The 17,993-nt window shown below is 44.1% G+C and overlaps 1 protein-coding gene across 37 annotated transcripts in view; it reads left to right on the top strand.

The window, feature by feature from the left end:
• The window catches only part of SCMH1 (Scm polycomb group protein homolog 1), a 199,497-nt gene that overhangs the window by 164,119 nt on the left and 17,385 nt on the right, over positions 1-17,993 (top strand). For all 37 annotated transcript variants that reach the window (XM_067010154.1, XM_067010169.1, XM_059042545.2 and 34 more), the window contains 2 exons: positions 12,424-12,624; positions 14,790-14,975. In XM_067010154.1, coding sequence (XP_066866255.1) covers positions 12,424-12,624; positions 14,790-14,975 — 387 coding nt within the window. The remainder of the gene's footprint in view (positions 1-12,423; positions 12,625-14,789; positions 14,976-17,993) is intronic.

A 17,993-nucleotide genomic window follows, 5' to 3' on the forward strand; every position in this document is an offset into this window, starting at 1 on the left:
AGCAGTTTGCCCTGTGACCTCAGTTCTCTGATGGATCTAAAAAGGATAGTTGATTTTTCAGGTTGTTCAGCTTTTTACTTGTTGTCAGGATGAAGTGGCTACTTCCAAGTTCCTTCCACGCTGGACCCTTCTCTGAATCTTTTCTTCAGCCTCTAATTCTTTTTTTTTTTTTAACATCTTTATTGGAGTATAATTGTATTACAATAGTGTGTTAGTTTCTCCTTTACAACAAAGTGAATCAGTTATACATATACATATGTTCCCATATCTCTTCCCTCTTGTGTCACCCTCCCTCCCACCCTCCCTATCCCACCCCTCTAGGTGGTCACAAAGCACAGAGGTGATCTCCCTGTGCTATGTGGCAGCTTCCCACTAGCTATCTAATTTACATTTGGTAGTGTATATATGTCCCTGCCACTCTCTCACTTCGTCACAGTTTACCCTTCCCCCTCCCCATATCCTCAAGTCCATGCTCTAGTAGGTCTGTGTTTTATTCCCGTCCTATCACTAATCTCTTCATGACATTTTTTTTTCTTAGATTCCATATATATGTGTTAGCATACGGTATTTGTTTTTCTCCTTCTGACTTACTTCACTCTGTATGACAGATTCCAGGTCTATCCACCTCATTACAAATAACTCACTTTCATTTCTTTTTATGGCTGAGTAATATTCCATTGTATATATGTGCCACATCTTCTTTATCCATTCATCTGTTGATGGACATTTAGGTTCCTTCCATGTCCTGGCTATCGTAAATAGAGCTGCAATGAACATTTTGGTACATGACTCTTTTTGAATTATGGTTTTCTCAGGGTATATGCCCAGTAGTGGGATTGCTGGGTCGTATAGTAGTTCTGTCTGTAGATTTTTAAGGAACCTCCATACTGTTCTCCATAGTGGCTGTATCAATTTACATTCCCACCAGCAGTGCAAGAGTGTTCCCTTTTCTCCACACCCTCTCCAGTATTTATTGTTTCTAGAGTTTTTGATGATGGCCAATCTGACCGGTGTGAGATGATATCTCATTGTAGTTTTGATTTGCATTTGTCTAATGATTAATGAGGTTGAGCATTCGTTCATGTATTTGTTGGCAATCTGTATATCTTCTTTGGAGGAATGTCTATTTAGTTCCTCTGCCCATTTTTGGATTGGGTGGTTTGTTTTTTTGTTATTGAGCTGCCTGAGTTGCTTATAAATTTTGGATATTAATCCTTTGTCAGTTGCTTCATTTGCAAATATTTTCTCCCATTCTGAGGGTTGTCTTTTGGTCTTGTTTATGGTATCCTTTGCTGTGCAAAAGCTTTTAAGTTTCATTAGGTCCCATTTGTTTATTTTTGTTTTTATTTCCTTTTCTCTAGGAGATGGGTCAAAAAGGATCTTGCTGTGATTTATATCATAGAGTGTTCTGCCTATGTTTTCCTCTAAGAGTTTGATAGTGTCTGGCCTTACATTTAGGTCTTTAACCCATTTTGAGTTTATTTTTGTGTGTGGTGTTAGGGAGTGTTCTAATTTCATACTTTTACAGGTAGCTGTCCAGTTTTCCCAGCACCACTCATTGAAGAGGCTGTCTTTTCTCCACTGTATATCCTTGCCTCCTTTATCAAAGATAAGGTGACCATATGTGTGTGGGTTTATCTTTGGGCTTTCTATCCTGTTCCATTGATCTATATTTCTGTTTTTGTGCCAGTATCATACTGTCTTGATTACTGTAGCCTTGTAGTATAGTCTGAAGTCAGGGAGCCTGATTCCTCCAGCTCCATTTTTCATTCTCCAGATTGCTTTGGCTATTTGGGGTCTTTTGTGTTTCCATACAAATTGTGACATTTTTTGTTCTAGTTCTGTAAAAAATGCCAGTGGTAATTTGATAGGGATTGCATTGAATCTGTAGATTGCTTTGGGTAATAGAGTCATTTTCACAATGTTGATTCTTCCAATCCAAGCACATGGTATATTTCTCCACCTATTTGTATCATCTTTAATTTCTTTCATCAGTGTCTTATAGTTTTCTGCATACAAGTCTTTTGTCTCCTTGGGTAGGTTTATTCCTAGATATTTTATTCATTTTGTTGCAATGGTAAATGGGAGTGTTTTCTTAATTTCACTCTCAGATTTTTCATCATTAGTGTATAAGAATGCCAGAGATTTCTGTGCATTAATTTTGTATCCTACTACTTTACCAAATTCATTGATTAGCTCTAGGAGTTTTCTGTTAGCATCCTTAGGATTCTCTATGTATAGTATCATGTCATCTGCAAACAGTGACAACTTTACTTCTTTTACGATATGGAGTCCTTTTATTTGTTTTACTTGTCTGATTGCTGTGGCTAGAACTTTCCAAACTATGTTGAATAAGAGTGTTGAGAGTGGGCAACCTTGTCTTGTTCCTGACCTTGGTGGAAATGGTTTCAGTTTTTCACCATTGAGAATGATGCTGACTGTGGGTTTGTCATATATGGCCTTTATTATGTTGAGGAAAGTTCCCTCTATGCCTACTTTCTGCAGGGTTTTTATCATAAATGGGTGCTGAATTTTGTCAAAAGCTTTCTCTGCATCTATTGAGATGATCATATGGTTTTTCTCCTTCAGTTTGTTGATATGGTGTATCACGTTGATTGATTTGCGTATATTGAAGAATCCTTGCATTCCTGGGATAAACCCCACTTGATCATGGTGTATGATCCTTTTAATGTGCTGTTGGATTCTGTTTGCTAGTATTTTGTTGAGGATTTTTGCATCTATGTTCATCAGTGATATTGGCCTGTAGTTTTCTTTCTTTGTGACGTCTTTGTCTGGTTTTGGTATCAGGGTGATGGTGGCCTCATAGAATGAGTTTGGGAGTGTTCTTCCCTCTGCTATCTTTTGGAAGAGTTTGATAAGGATAAGTGTTAGCTCTTCTCTAAATGGGTTTTTTTTTTTTTTTTTTTTTTTTTTTTTGTGAAACGTGGGCCTCTCACTGTTGTGGCCTCTCCTGTTGCGGAGCACAGGCTCCGGACACACAGGCTTAGTGGCCATGGCTCACGGGCCTAGCAACTCTGCGGCATGTGGGATCTTCCCGGACCGGGGCACAAACCCGCGACCCCTGCATCGGCAGGCGGACTCTCAACCACTGCGCCACCAGGGAAGCCTCTCTCTAAATGTTTGATAGAATACGCCTCTGAAGCCATCTGGTCCTGGGCTTTTGTTTGTTGGAAGATTTTAAATCACAGTTTCAATTTCAGTGCTTGTGATTGGTCTGTTCATATTTTCTATTTCTTCCTGGTTCAGTCTCGGCAGCTTGTGCATTTCTAAGAATTTGTCCATTTCTTCCAGGTTGTCCATTATATTGGCATACAGTTGCTTGTAGTAATCTCTAATAATCTTTTGTATTTCTCCAGTGTCCATTGTTATGTCTCCTTTTTCATTTCTACTTCTATTGATTTGAGTCTTCTCCCTTTTTTTCTTGATGAGTCTGGCTAATGGTTTATCAATTTTATTTATCTTCTCAAAGAACCAGCTTTTACTTTTATTAATCTTTACTATTGTTTCCTTCATTTCTTTTTCATTTATTTCTGATCTGATCTTTATGATTTCTTTCCTTCTGCTAAATTTGGGGGTTTTTTGTTCTTCTTTCTCTAATTGCTTTAGGTGCAAAGTTAGGTTGTTTATTCGAGATGTTTCCTGTTTCTTAAGGTAGGATTGTATTGCTATAAACTTCCCTCTTAGAACTGCTTTTGTTGTATCCCATAGGTTTTGGGTCGTCGTGTCTCCATTGTCATTTGTTTCTAAGTATTTTTTGATTTCCTCTTTGATTTCTTCAGTGATCACTTCGTTATTAAGTAGTGTATTGTTTAGCCTCCATGTGTTTGTATTTTTTACAGATCTTTTCCTGTAATTGATATCTAGTCTCATAGTGGTCGGAAAAGATACTTGATACGATTTCAATTTTCTTAAATTTACCAAGGCTAGATTTGTGATCCAGGATATGATCTATCCTGGAGAATGTTCCATGAGCACTTGAGAAAAATGTGTATTCTGTTGTTTTTGGATGGAATGTCCTATAAATATCAATTAAGTCCATCTTGTGTAATGTATCATTTAAAGCTTGTGTTTCCTTATTTATTTTCATTTTGGATGATCTGTCCATTGGTGAAAGTGGGGTGTTAAAGTCCCCTACTATGATTGTGTTACTGTCGATTTCCCCTTTTATGGCTGTTAGTATTTGCCTTATGTATTGAGGTGCTCCTATGTTGGGTGCATAAATATTTACAAATGTTATATCTTCTTCATGGATCGATCTCTTGATCATTATGTAGTGTCCTTCTTTGTCTCTTGTAATGGTTTTTATTTTAAAGTCTATTTTAAATAGTCTGATATGAGAATTGCTACTGCAGCTTTCTTCTGATTTCCATTTGCATGGAATATCTTTTTCCACCCCCTCACTTTCAGTCTGTATGTGTCCCTAGGTCTGAAGTGGATCTCTTGTAGACAGCATATATATGGGTCTTGTTTTTGTATCCATCCAGCCAGTCTGTGTCTTTTGGTGGGAGCATTTAATCCATTTACATTTAAGGTAATTATTGATATGTATGTTCCTATTACCATTTACTTAATTGTTTCAGGTTGTTCTTGTAGGTCTTTTCCTTCTCTTGTGTTTCTTGCCTAGAGCAGTTCCTTTAGCATTTGTTGTAAAGCTGGTTTGGTGGTGCTGAACTCTCTCAGCTTTTGCTTGTCTGTAAAGGTTTTAATTTCTCCATCAAATCTGAATGATATCCTTGCTGGATAGAGTAATCTTGGTTTTAGGTTTTTTTCCTTCATCACTTTAAATATGTCCTGCCACTCCCTTCTGGCTTGTAGGGTTTCTGCTGAAAGATCAGATGTTAACCTTATGGGGATTCCCTTGTGTGTTATTTGTTGTTTTTCCCTTGCTGCTTTTAACATGTTTTCCTTGTATTTAATTTTTGACAGTTTGATTATTATGTGTCTTGGCGTGTTTATCCTTGGGTTTATCCTGTATGGGACTCTGTGCTTCCTGGACTTGATTGACTATTTCCTTTCCTATATTAGGGAAGTTTTCCACTATAATCTCTTCAAATATTTTCTCAGTCCCTTTCTTTTTCTCTTCTTCTTCTGGGACCCCTATAATTCGAACATTGGTGCGTTTAATGTTTTCCCAGAGGTCTCTGAGTCTGTCCTCAGTTCTTTTCATTCTTTTTTCTTTCTTCTGCTCTGCAGTAGTTATTTCCACTATTTTATCTTCCAGGTCACTTATCGGTCCTTCTCCCTCAGTTATTCTGCTATTGATCCCATCTAGAGTATTTTTCATTTCATTTATTGTGTTTCTCATCGTTGCTTGCTTCCTCTTTATTTCTTCTAGGTCCTTGTTAACTATTTCTTGCAATTTGTCTATTCTATTTCCAAGATTTTGCATCATCTTTACTATCATTATTCTGAATTCTTTTTCAGGTAGACTGCCTATTTCCTCTTCATTTGTTAGGTCTGGTGTGTTTTTATCTTGCTCCTTTATCTGCTGTGTGTTTTTCTGTCTTCTCATTTTATCTTACTGTGTTTGGGGTCTCCTTTTTTCAGGCTGCAGGTTCATAGTTCACATTGTTTTTGGTGGCTGTCCCCAGTGGCTAAGGTTAGTTCAGTGGGTCGAGTAGGTTTCCTGGTTGGGGGGACTAGTGCCTCTGTTCTGGTGGATGAGGCTGGATCTTGTCTTTCTGGTGGGCAGGTCCACGTCTTGTGGTGTGTTTGGGGGTGCTGGTAGCCTTATAATGATTTTAGGCAGCCTCTCTGCTAATGGATGGGGCTGTAGACCTGTCTTGCTCTTTGTTGGGCATAGGCTGTCCAGCACTGTTTGTTGCTGGTCCTTGAGTGAAGCTGGGTCTTGGTGTTGAGATGGAGATCTCTGGGAGATTTTCGCCATTTGATATTGCGTGGAGCTGGGAGGTCTCTTGTGGACCAGTGTCCTGAGGTTGGTTCTCCCACCTCAGAGACACAGCCCTGACGCCTGGCTGGAGTGCCAAGAGCCTTTAATCCACACGGCTCAAAATAAAAGAGAGAAAAAATAGAAAGGAAAGAAAGGAAGGAAGGAAGGAGGGAGGGAGGGAAGGAAGGAAGAAAGGAAGGGAGGAAGAAAGGGAGGAATGAAGAGGAAGGAAGGGAGGAAGGAAGGAAGGAAGAAAGGGAGAAGACAAAATAAAGTAGGATAAAATATAGTTATTAAAATAAAACATAATTATTAAGAAGAAAAATTTCTATTAAAAAAAGAAAAAAACAAAACAAAACAGGTTGGTCTAACCCTAGGACAAATGGTGCAAGCAAAGCTATACAGACAAAATCTCACACAGCAGCATACACACTCACAAAAAGAAAAAAGGGGAAAATAATAGTATATCTTGCTCCCAAAGTCCACCGCCTCAACTTGGGATATTTCGCTGTCTATTCAGGTTTTCCACAGATAGGGCACTTCAAGTTGATTGTGGAGCTTTAATCCGCTGCTTCTGAGGCTACTGGGAGAGACCTCCCCCTCTCCTTTTTGTTCGCACAGCTCCTGGGGTTCAACTTTGGACTTGGCCCCGCCTCTGCGTGTAGGTCGTCCGAGGGTGTCTGCCCTTCGCTCAGACAGGACGGGGTTAAAGGAGCAGCTGACTCGGGGGCTCTGGAACAGGCCGGGAGGAGGGAGAGGCAGGGATGCGGGGCGAGCCTGCGGCGGCAGAGGCCAGCATGACGCTGCACCGGCCCGAGGCGCGCCACGCGTTCTCCCGGGGAAGCTGTCCCTGGATCCTGGGACCCCGGCAGTGGCGGGCTGCACAGGCTCCCGGAAGGGGTGGTGTGGAGAGTGACCTGTGCTCGCACACAGGCTTCTTGGTGGCGGCAGCAGCAACCCTAGCGTCCCACACCCATCTCTACTGTCCGTGCCGACAGCCGCGGCTCGCGCCCGTTTCTGGAGCTCCTTTACGAGGTGCCTTTAATCCCCTCTCCTCGTGCCCCAGGAGACAAAGAGGCAAGAAAAAGTCTCTTGTCTCTTCGGCAGCTCCGCACCCGTTTCTGGAGCTCCTTTAAGCGGCGCGCTTAAACCCCTCTCCTCGCACACCAGGAAGCAAAGAGGGAAGAAAAGGTCTCTTGCCTCTTCGGCAGCTCCAAACTTCAACCGGACTCCCTCCCAGCTAGCCGTGGTGCACTAACCCCTTCAGGCTGTTTTCACTCTGCCAACTCCAGACCTTTCCCTGGGATCCGACTGAAGCCCGAGCCTCAGCTCCCGGCCCCTGCCCACCCCGGCGGGCGAGCAGACAAGCCTCTCGGGCTGGTGAGTGCTGGTAGGCACCGATCCTCTGCGGAATCTTTCCGCTTTGCCCTCCGCACCCTGTTGCTGCGCTCTCCTCCATGGCTCCGGAGCTCCCCCCTCCGCCACCCGCAGTCTCCGCCCGCGAAGGGGCTCCTAGTGTGTGGAAACCTTTCCTCCTTCACGGCTCCCTCCCACTGGTGCAGGTCCCATCCCTATTCTTTTGTCTCTGTTTATTCTTTTTTCTTTTGCCCTACCCAGGTACGTGGGGAGTTTCTTGCCTTTTGGGAGGTCTGAGGTCTTCTGCCAGCGTTTGGTGGGTGTTCTATAGGAGAAGTTCCACGTGTAGATGTATTTCTGATGTATCTGTGAGGAGGAAGGTCATCTCCGCGTTTTACTCTTCCACCATCTCGCCTCTCCCAGCCTCTAATTCTGATATAATGGATGCAGTAGAAAACCAAAACATGACAATATACAAAAATATCTTTATGACCTTAAGATTGGGAAGGATTTTTAAAATAAGACAATAAGCATAAATTAGGAAAAGTATATAACCTTTATATTCCTGGAAAAGGTAATATCAGTATATTCGACTGTACTATAATTAAAGCAGAGGCAGCTCATCTCTCTTCCACATAGCATCAGTTGAGGTGGTTCAACTGGGGCTGTTAGATCCACTTCCAAGATGATCCATTCATGCGGCTAACAAAATTGGTGCTGGCCGTTGGTTCTTCTCTGCACGGATGCCTCCAAAACGTATCTTGGGCTTCCTCATCCCAGGGTGACTGGATTACAAGAACAAGTGTCTCAAGAAACAGGAAGTGGAGGCTACCATTTTCTTAAGGCTTGAGCCCCCAAATCAACAGAGCATCATTCCCATCATATTCTATTGATCAAGCAGTCACAGAGCCCAGATTCAAGAGAAGGGGAGCAAACCCCACATCTTGCTGGGAGGAGGGTCAAAGAATTATGGACCATATTTTAAAACCATCTCAGTCCACTTTCTGGACATAAGTTATTTACATTTTTCCCACTTGGAAAGTTTATTCTTCCCCTTGCAAGATTCCCCATTAAAGGTCTCATCCCTTTACAACATTGGGCTCCAGATCTGGCATCTCATCATCTAAGTCAGATCCCGGTGCAAATGAGACCTCTCAGGTGCAGTTTCTCAGATATAGCTCCTTGATTGTAGTTCTTCTCAGACCGAAGACCTGTGACCGAAAGAAACATGTTGTCTACTCCCCACATACCCAGCATACAGTGATGGGGTAGGCATAGAATAATTTATAGATACATTCATTCAAAGGGGAATAAACCTGGAGGCACATAGCAGTCACTGGTTTATAGAAATTCTGAAATCCAGCTGGGAGTTGTTTCCATGGCTCTTTGGTTTTGTCCTCTGAATCATCCTTCCTTTTCCATAGGAAACCTGAGATTGCCTTCTCAGTCTTCCTCCTGATTGTAAAAAGTTGGGGGTCCAAAGAATTCTTTCCATTTTGTACCATCTCTGTCCCTTTTAATCTGAGCTAGCAGTGCTTCTGCCAGAATGATTCTCTTAGAAACTTGAGAATAGAAGCCTAAAATGTCTTAAGAAGGCTGTTAGTGAGGGCTTAAAGGAAAGTGAGGAAAATCTTATTGGAAGATGGCAGACAGGAGACACCTGCTAGGTAGTGATGGAAAGTCTGATAACACCGTCACCTGCAGTAACATGGAACTAGGAAATGTACCTGATGAACTCAGTGAAATATAAGGAGATTTCCAGACAAAGTAATGAAGTGCCACCTGGCTTCTCACTGCCTATGATAAAAATGTAAGATGAGAGAGATGAGCTTAAAAAAAAACATAGCAGGGCTTCCCTGGTGGCGCAGTGGTTGAGAATCTGCCTGCCGATGCAGGGGACACGGGTTCGTGCCCCGGTCCGGGAAGATCCCACATGCCGCGGAGCGGCTGGGCCTGTGACCCATGGCCACTGAGCCTGCGCGTCCGGAGCCTGTGCTCCGCAACGGGAGAGGCCACAACAGTGAGAGGCCCGCGTACTGAAAAAAAAAAAAAAAAAAAAAAAAAACATAGCAAATAAAGTCCAGGACTCACAGTCTGGAAATGCTTCTCATTTCCAGTCTCTCCAGTTCTAAATTAAGAAAGGGTCAGATCCAGAATGGGACAATAAAAATCTTTCGTTCAGATGTCAGAATGATTTAAGACTATGCTTCATAGTCTCTTTCAGACCAAAAGGCCCTCTAAAAATCGTAAGGGCAAGTCTCACAGATACTCTTCCTTAAACAGTAAGATTTTTACGAATCTTAAGGGCATTGTCTCACAGCAGCTATACAGGAAGCCCAAAGTAGATAAGTCTTATCTTCAAGAGATTTGTGATTATGACTTTTAGCTAATGAAGTAAATTTCAATAGTATTCATAGAAAACCCCCCAAGTTACATTCTGGTGAAAACATTGCCACCTCAGACTAATAGCGCCAGAGATAGTGCAAAATAGACTAGTACAGAATCCTTTAGACCCCAACCTTTTACAGGCTTCTATTCAAGGCCCTTTCAGCTTCACTCACATCCTTTTTGTGGCCTTTTATGCTTCTTTCTGCTTCCCAGTCCCAAAGCCAATGTCATGTGTGTTGGACTTTTCTTACTGTAACACCCTATTTCTGATACCACATTCTCTTCCAGTAATCTTTTGCTACATAACAAACCACTACGAAACTTCATGGCTTAAAACAACAATGTGGGCAGTGCTGGGTGGCAACAGCTGGTCTCTCTTCCCTTCAGTGTCAGCTGTGGTGGCTTGACCCCGACTAGAGGATCCACTTCCACCACAGGGCTGACAGGTTGGCTCTGGCTGTTGGTTTCTCTCCATATGGACCTCGCCACAATGTGGCTTTACCTCCTCACACATGCCAGTTGGGTTCCAAGAGTGAACGTCCCAAGAAAGAAGAAGTAGAAACTGCCAGTTTCTTAAGGCCTGGTTCCAGAAACTGGCACAGTGTCATTTCCACCATAGTTTATTGGTCAGGTATCACAGAGATCAGTGGAAGGAATGTCAAAGAATCTGGGAACCACAGTCTTTGGAAGGTTTTATCCTTTGGCTCTTGTATTTCACCCTTTTAATCCATATAGAATTTTTTTTTAATCATCACTGAACTGGTTATATTTTTTCTTTTTATGTGCTTTAATTAAGTAAAATTTACATACAGTGAAATGTACACATCTTAATATACACTTTGATGAGTTTTAATTAATGTAAGCATCCATGTAACCACAGCCCCAGTCAAGATAAGAGTCATTTCCACCACCCTGGACGTCCTCATGCCTCCTTACAGTCAGTCTTCACTCTCACCTTTATTCTGATTTCTGTCACCATAGGTTCGATTTTCCTGTTCCTGAAATTAATGTATAAATGGAATCAGATTTTGTGCACTATTTTGTATTTGGTTTCTTTCACTCAAAATAATGTTTTGAGAAGCATTCTGTCAATAGTTCATTCTTTTTTAATGCCAAGTGGTATTCCAGTAAATAAATATACCACAATTTGTATATCTGTTCTCTTGTTGATGGACATTTGGGTTGGTTCTAGTTTGGGGCTATTATGACTAACCTGCACTATGAACATTTTAATAAGTGTCTTTTCACAGACATAATGTTTTCACTTATTTTCATTGCTCTTTTCTCTTTGAGTTCCTCATTTTTATTTGTTTTGTTTTCAATGAAAGAGTCATATTATGACATGGAAATTCTAACCATTTCTTAACAGGCTTCAGCCAATTCTTTTATTAAGTCTACCTTCACACCAACCTGCAGGGGCCCCTGCCCATTCTTGGGCCTTTTGTGAATTATAAGATGGAGCAGCTTGGCTCTCATCATTCCCCACTCTTGGTTAAGGATTCAGCATTCTTGGGTCTGCTGAGTCAGTTGCTACTTTGTCACTCTGCTTTCCAGCTTCCAGAATTTTAAGTTGTCTCCTTTCTTGTTATCTGGCTCATTTTAGTGGGTTTTAAGAGAAAAAAGAGTTAAATATACATTTCAATGCATCTTGTTTACCCTTTTCTTTTTTTTCCTGTCTTTTTCAGCCACCACCTTCCATATCCTGCCTCTCTCTTTTTGTTTTCTTCTCTCCATCTTGCTTCCCGTTAGATTTAGAATGACAACGGTGGAAGAATCCTCAGACAGCATCTGGCTCGGCCTCTCCATTTTGTGGATGGCAAACCTGAGGCCCAAAGAGGACAGCAGTCCATCCACAGCTCACACAGCTACTGCTCTTATCTTTTTGCCTTTAATAACAAAAGAGACTTTTTGCCCTCCTGCCCTTCAGTTAGTGAGCCAGGACAGTGTGAAGAAGCAGAGTACCCCCTACTCAAGCAGAAGCCTAGAAGTCAGGTCAGCAGAAGGAATGCCGTAGCTGGCCAGGCAGCTGCAGGTCCTCTCTGGCGACCAAGAAGCAAGTCTGGGTAGGACTGCCTCTTCCTTCCTTGCTCGCCCTGCCTCTGCCCTAGCACAGTGGCAGGTGGGAGGTTGCAATAGGAGAGTGTCCAGCTGTCTTGACCGGAGAAACTACTGAAACAGAGAAATACATAGGTGGAACCCTCAGGTCCTTTGCATGTTTTTCTTTATTCCAGTTTTCTTCTATTTTCACTACTTTCTTTGAGCCTGAGTGTTGACATAGAAAATAACAAAGGGACTCTAAGGCCCAGAACGGAAGGCAAGGCAAGTGACTGGTGATTTGACCACTCTAAGTCCAAAGCCAAACACACACAAGCACTAATATTGCCAGAGCCCCCAGCTCCGTACACAGAGCATGTAAGAGATACCAAGAATATGTAAGGCAACCAAGGACCGAAAATGAAAGTACATACATCTGGAAAATTGCTTAGATCTTCTTTTCAGCGTACAGAAGACAAAGTGCAAGTTCTGTGCCTTGGCTGGTCTGGGCTGTTCTCCCTGGAGGCTGCGTTCCCAGAGCTTTGGTCATGCAGTTTGGGCTGGCAGCAGCTGGGTACAGCCACCCTCTACCCCCTCCCACGGTGTTTCACAGCTTAGCAGCTGGGAATCCTGTAGAGACCAGAGCCAGGCTATGAAAGACGAAGAGAACACTGTTGTCTGACTTCTCTACCCTGGATACTCTATAAGCTGCTTTGATTCTTTGTCTCCTGCAGTTTGTATTTACTTGAACAAGAATGGCAGCACAGGCCCCCACTTAGATAAGAAGAAGGTCCAGCAGCTCCCTGACCATTTTGGGCCAGCCCAAGCCTCCGTGGTGTTGCAGCAGGCTGTGCAGGCTTGCATCGACTGTGCTTATCACCAGAAAACCGTCTTCGGCTTCCTCAAACAGGGTCACGGTGGTGCAGTTATCTCAGGTAAGCGCCCCTGGACTGGTATGGCTCCTAGTCAGAGGGGCGGGCGTTTTCAACTGGCTGATTTCTAGCAATGCATCCTGGTTTCTACTTCATACCTGTAGGCTCTGGAGAAATATGAAAGTATTCCATTTCTCAGAGAGTCCTCATTTTCAACTCCCAGAGCCCCTCCAGGTCTTCTGCATATTGCTGCCAAGTAAAATATCCACGCAGACTCTGCCTCCCTGCCTAGCCTCTCCCATACAGAAAATATATGGCTGTGTTGCTTTAAAGATGATCACAAGAAAAAATCCAGAGGAGGCTGTATTGTGGAAACAGTAGAGTTTCTCCAGACTGCCATAGCCTCCTAGCTGGCTCCAGGGAACCACAGAACTCAGTCTCTCATTCTTTTGACTCCTTAACTTCCCAGTCCTAAGCCAGCCCTGATACAGGGGAATTGAATCTCCGAGCAGAGTGGGAAGAATCATCCCACTCTTTCCTGCTATGAGAGTTTGAGTCAGCTGCACAGTGTATGGGTTTTTGGTTTGTTTTCACTGAGAATAGTCACTTCTTCTGCTGTGCCCTGCTCTGTTTCAGTTTTCCTAAGTCCAAAGCCCCATTCTTTACCCACCAAACCTGTGAAGACTTGACCTAGAGCCTTTCAATCTTTTTTTTAAAATAAATTTATTTATTTTATTTATTTATTTTTGGCTGCGTTGGGTCTTCATTGCTGCATGTTGGCTTTCTCTAGTTGCGGTGAGCAGGGGCTACTCTTCATTGCAGTGCACGGGATTCTCACTGCAGTGGCTTCTCTTGTTGCGGAGCACGGGCTCTAGGCGTGCGGGCTTCAGTAGTTGTGGCTCTCAGACTCTAGAGCACAGGCTCAGTAGTTGTGGCACACAGGCTTAGTTGCTCCGCGGCATGTGGGATCTTCCCGGACCAGGGCTCTCACTCGTGTCCCCTGGCATTGGCAGGCGGATTCTTAACCACTGCGCCACCAGGGAAGCCCCAGCCTTTCATTCTTAATTGTACACTACTCCGTAATCTCCTGCCCCTGCCCTCTAACTAGTTGCAGTATCCAGCCTCAGGAAACCTAGCTGACATGGAAGACCCCATAAATACCACCTTTTAGCAAACATTCATTGAGTCCTTACTCTGTGTTAGAGGTTATTGCCAGACACTGGCCAGGGGAAGGGAAGAAAAGAAGATGACATGCTCAGGCTCTGCCCTGATGGAAAAGAAAGACTAGCTCACAGCTAACTGTGCTCTGGAGGTGTTATAATATGTGAGAAATGCATGCAGGGTGGTGTGGGAGCCCGGACGAGGGAGTAATTGGCTGCATGGAGGATGGGGGCAGGCAGGGAAGGAATTGGGATAAAAGGCTGAAAACTGCATGGGAAATCAAGCCTCCCTTTCCTTCTGAGGCTGAGTCATCTGCCTGGCCTCTCCTTTGCTTCTGTGCAGCAGTCTACAGGGACCCGACTTTCTTTACCACTTTTCTTTAGCAGCTCTCACCCACACCTTCTCTAGGGTTCTTCCTCTGCCCCAAAACTGGTTCCTGAGAATGACTTATCTCCCCATTTCCTTCCTGCCCTCAGAGACAGATGTAGAGGCCTTTTGCTTGTTAAGGATTATACAAATACATTTTGAATAGAAATAGGTGGGGAGTTTAAAAAAAAAAAAAAAAAAAAAAAAAAAACAGGCATGGAATAGTTCCAAATGTTGCCGAAATTCTAGTTGCCCTTATCCAGATCAGATTGTACGCCTCAGCCGTTGCTGGCAATAGCTGTATTCTCCTCTTCTGCCCAGCTTCTCTGTTCTTGGGCAATTCTTATGGAAATGGAACCCCAAATGAACAGATTTCCTGGAGGAGGCCCAGCCAACTGATGGAGCAGATAGAATTATGTTCACAGTTGTTTCACAGGCTAAGTAAAATCATTCCAGAGCCCCAGGTGCAACAGACCTGCCCTGGCCACTCCCATCATTGCAAGCCCTGGAGTTGGAGGCAAAAATCAAACCCTCAAGGGAGGGAGGGGAGGGGAAGGGAAGGAGGGAGGAAACCTGGGCACCAACTGCCTCTGTGTAACCAGGGAAGCCTGAGGCAAGCAGTGGGCTGGACTCCTCCTGCCCTGCCCGCGCTGCTGAGCTGAGGAGCTGACGTGCTCAGCCCTGTTCACTTAACTCCACAGCCGTGTTTGACCGCGAGCAGCACACCCTCAACCTCCCAGCAGTCAACAGCATCACCTACGTCCTCCGCTTCCTGGAGAAACTCTGCCACAACCTTCGCAGTGACAATCTGTTTGGCAACCAGCCCTTTACACAGACTCACTTGTCACTCACCACCACAGAGTACAGCCACGACAGGTACCTACCAGGTAGGAGCTGGGACGGGGTCTGGGCTAAGAAAGGGGGGCAGGGTGGTAGCAGTAGCAGCAGCAACGAGGGCCCAGGACCCACCCTCAGACCTGCTAGCCTGGCACCTACTACCCCAAGATCGGGTTTCTGTCCCTTAACTTTGCCGTGCCTGGCACTTTTTGGTCTCCTCTCATCTTTACTGTCTCTTCAGGATTTTGTCTCCTATCTTTAGGATTAACCCTCTTTCCTCTGGATTTTCATCCCTAAAAAAATGGCGGTTCATGATTCTCCTAAATCTGCATGTGGAGCCACCGTGAAGTCACAGGACATCTCCCCATGTGAATCTGGCAGCAAAGGCCTAACATAGAACTCCCTCGCCAGCAGGAAGGTTTAGTCTCAGGCTACAGATTGAGAAATTTGCTCCCGGGTGATTGGTCATCCACTCTTTCCTTTGGCACGTGGCCATAACTCCTCCAGCACTGCCAGTCTAGCAAGTCAATTCAAGTTCCTGCTGTTTCTAACTAGGCTGGAAAATAACTTTCTTAGTTAACATACCAAACCCACAATGGGAAAGCGGATGCCACATGGCCGGATCAGTGACTAAGCACTTCTGAGAGAGGTTTGAGTGAATGGAACTCAGCATCTCCAATCTGGAGCACAGGACACAGAACAACAGGGAGGGAAGGGAAGCTTGGCCTTAAATGTAGCAAGGTAGGTCATTATGGCAAGAGGGAGGAAAGGCTCTTTAAAACAGTCCTGTGGACCTTGTCCTGGCCAGAGGAATAGAGAGGCAGTGCTGTCAGCGCTGGGGCTGTGTTGCCTGGTGATGGGGGAGCGTAACTGTAAAAGTAACTCGAAAAGGTGGTCCCTTCTGACCTGTACAAGTCTTGTTCCCACACTGTCTTCCCTGTTGTCTTTTCATCATTGTCAGAATCACTCCTGATAAAAGTGCCACTTGTGGAAGAATGTGCTGGGGGAGTGACTGCTCACCCAGCACTCCCCATCCATCGCCCCTATCTGTACTGCTGCACCCAAAGGAGAATTGCTTATATGACTTGCAGGCAGGGCAAAAAGATGCCTGAATTTCAGACGCTCCTTCTGGGGGCCCCACCATCTGGTCCTTGCAGACATATCTGTGACCCTCTCACTGACCCTTTTCTTCAGAGGGAACTCTCATCTGACCTACTCTAGATTGCTTTCTTTCAGTGTCACACTCTCTGAGAACAGAAAAGGGCATTCTTACTTGTAGTTAGGATATTGCCCTGGGAGTCTGGGCTGGGCACGGTGGAGTTGGTGCACACAAAGGCAGGTTGTTAGATATCCCCTGCTGCTGGCATTCAGGAAGTCTGAGCTGCACTTCAATAATTAAAATTTGCCCTACCTGAGATTCTGGAAGAATGGATACACGAGAGAGGGTAGCATGTCCATGAGTGTAGCTGCTAGTCTAAAGAGAGATTTCTCAAAGAAATAGGAACTCAGAATTCTTTTTTTTTTTTTAAGTATTTCTTTTTCTTTTTTTTTTTTTAAGATATTTATCTATTTATTTATTTTATTTTTGGCTGCATTGGGTCTTCGTTGCTGCTCACGGGCTTTCTCTAGTTGTGGTAAGCGGGGGCTGCTCTTCGTTGCAGTGCGCATGCTTCTCATTGCGGTGGCTTCTCTTGTTGCAGAGCACGGGCTCTAGGCGCACGGGCTTCAGTAGCTGTGGCACGTGGGCTCAGTAGTTGGGGCTTGCGGGCTCTACAGCGCAGGTTCAGTAGTTGTGGCACATGGGCTTAGTTGCTCCATGGCATGTGGGATCTTCCCGGACCAGGGCTTGAACCTGTGTCCCCTGAGATGGCAGGCAGATTCTTAACCGCTGCGCCACCAGGGAAGCCCCAGAATTCTTAAATGCAATAACACCGCTAACAACCAAGAGAAACACACTGGTAGCAGCATACAGAGGCTGGTAGGGGTATACATCATGGGCCTGCAGTCGTGATGATAGTTTGGGATTGGGGCGCGTGACCTATCCTGGGAATTCTGTTTCAGTTTGCATCTCTCTGATTCAACTACCAGATAAGAGGAAGCAGGCTTTAGCCACTCTTCCTTCTTGCCTCACCAACTAAGAAGAGACAAAGACCAGGGTTATCACCTTCCACGTTGGCTGCCCCCCTTCCCTTCCCTCTTTTTCAGACAGATTCAGCCAACTGTCTGTGCTCTCCTATGCTCTCTAACCTCTGTTTCTCATAGTGGGTGCTCAGCAACTTGTCTGCTCTCACCCTAGTTTCTGTTTGCTTCCCTGAAATGTTTTAACTCTGCCCGGACAAACTAGACCTTTGCCTAGATTTCTAACTCTTCTGTGCTCCCTCGCTTATCTTTTCTGCCTGCCTCCCTCCCTCCCTCCCTGCCTTACTGACCCTTTGCTCCACCTCTGATTATTTTTCATTTCCTGCGGTTTTCTGATTAGTTACTTAGACCTCTGCCAAAGAGCCTGATGTGCATAAGGGCTTTCTTTTGCTTTGCCCTTTGGATCTGGTGTTTATTACTTCCACCCTTCTGCCTGGCTACACGCTTCTGCTAGTTCCACATCTGAAGATACCACCTCTCTTATCCAGGAGCTTACCAGCCCCCTCTTTCTTCCCTACAGCCCTGTCTCCACACTACCCTACCCATTTCTGAGTAGGGTAACTGACTACACATTTCCAATATAGCAAATAGTCACCAAGTGTGCAACCCATTAGGCTTCCTTACCTAAGTTGAGACTTAGTTTTTTCCTCCAGTGTTTTATTTTGAAAAATTTCAAACTTATAGAAAAGTTGTACAGTAGTACAGTGAGCAGCCACGTACTCTTCACTTAGGTTTGCCACTTAGCTTTTTGCAGTATTTACTTTATCTGTTTTTCTAAGTATATATACATGTATGCATTTCTGTATATTTTTTGTTTATTTACTGAACCGTTTGAGAGTTAACTACAGATGAGAGACTTGATCCTTAAACTCTTTTGTATGTATCTCCTAAGAACAAGGAACACAATATTATTATCATTCTCGAGAAGT

This window comes from Kogia breviceps, chromosome 1 (assembly GCF_026419965.1).
Source record: "Kogia breviceps isolate mKogBre1 chromosome 1, mKogBre1 haplotype 1, whole genome shotgun sequence".
In the NCBI taxonomy this organism is placed as follows: Eukaryota; Metazoa; Chordata; class Mammalia; order Artiodactyla; family Physeteridae; genus Kogia; species Kogia breviceps.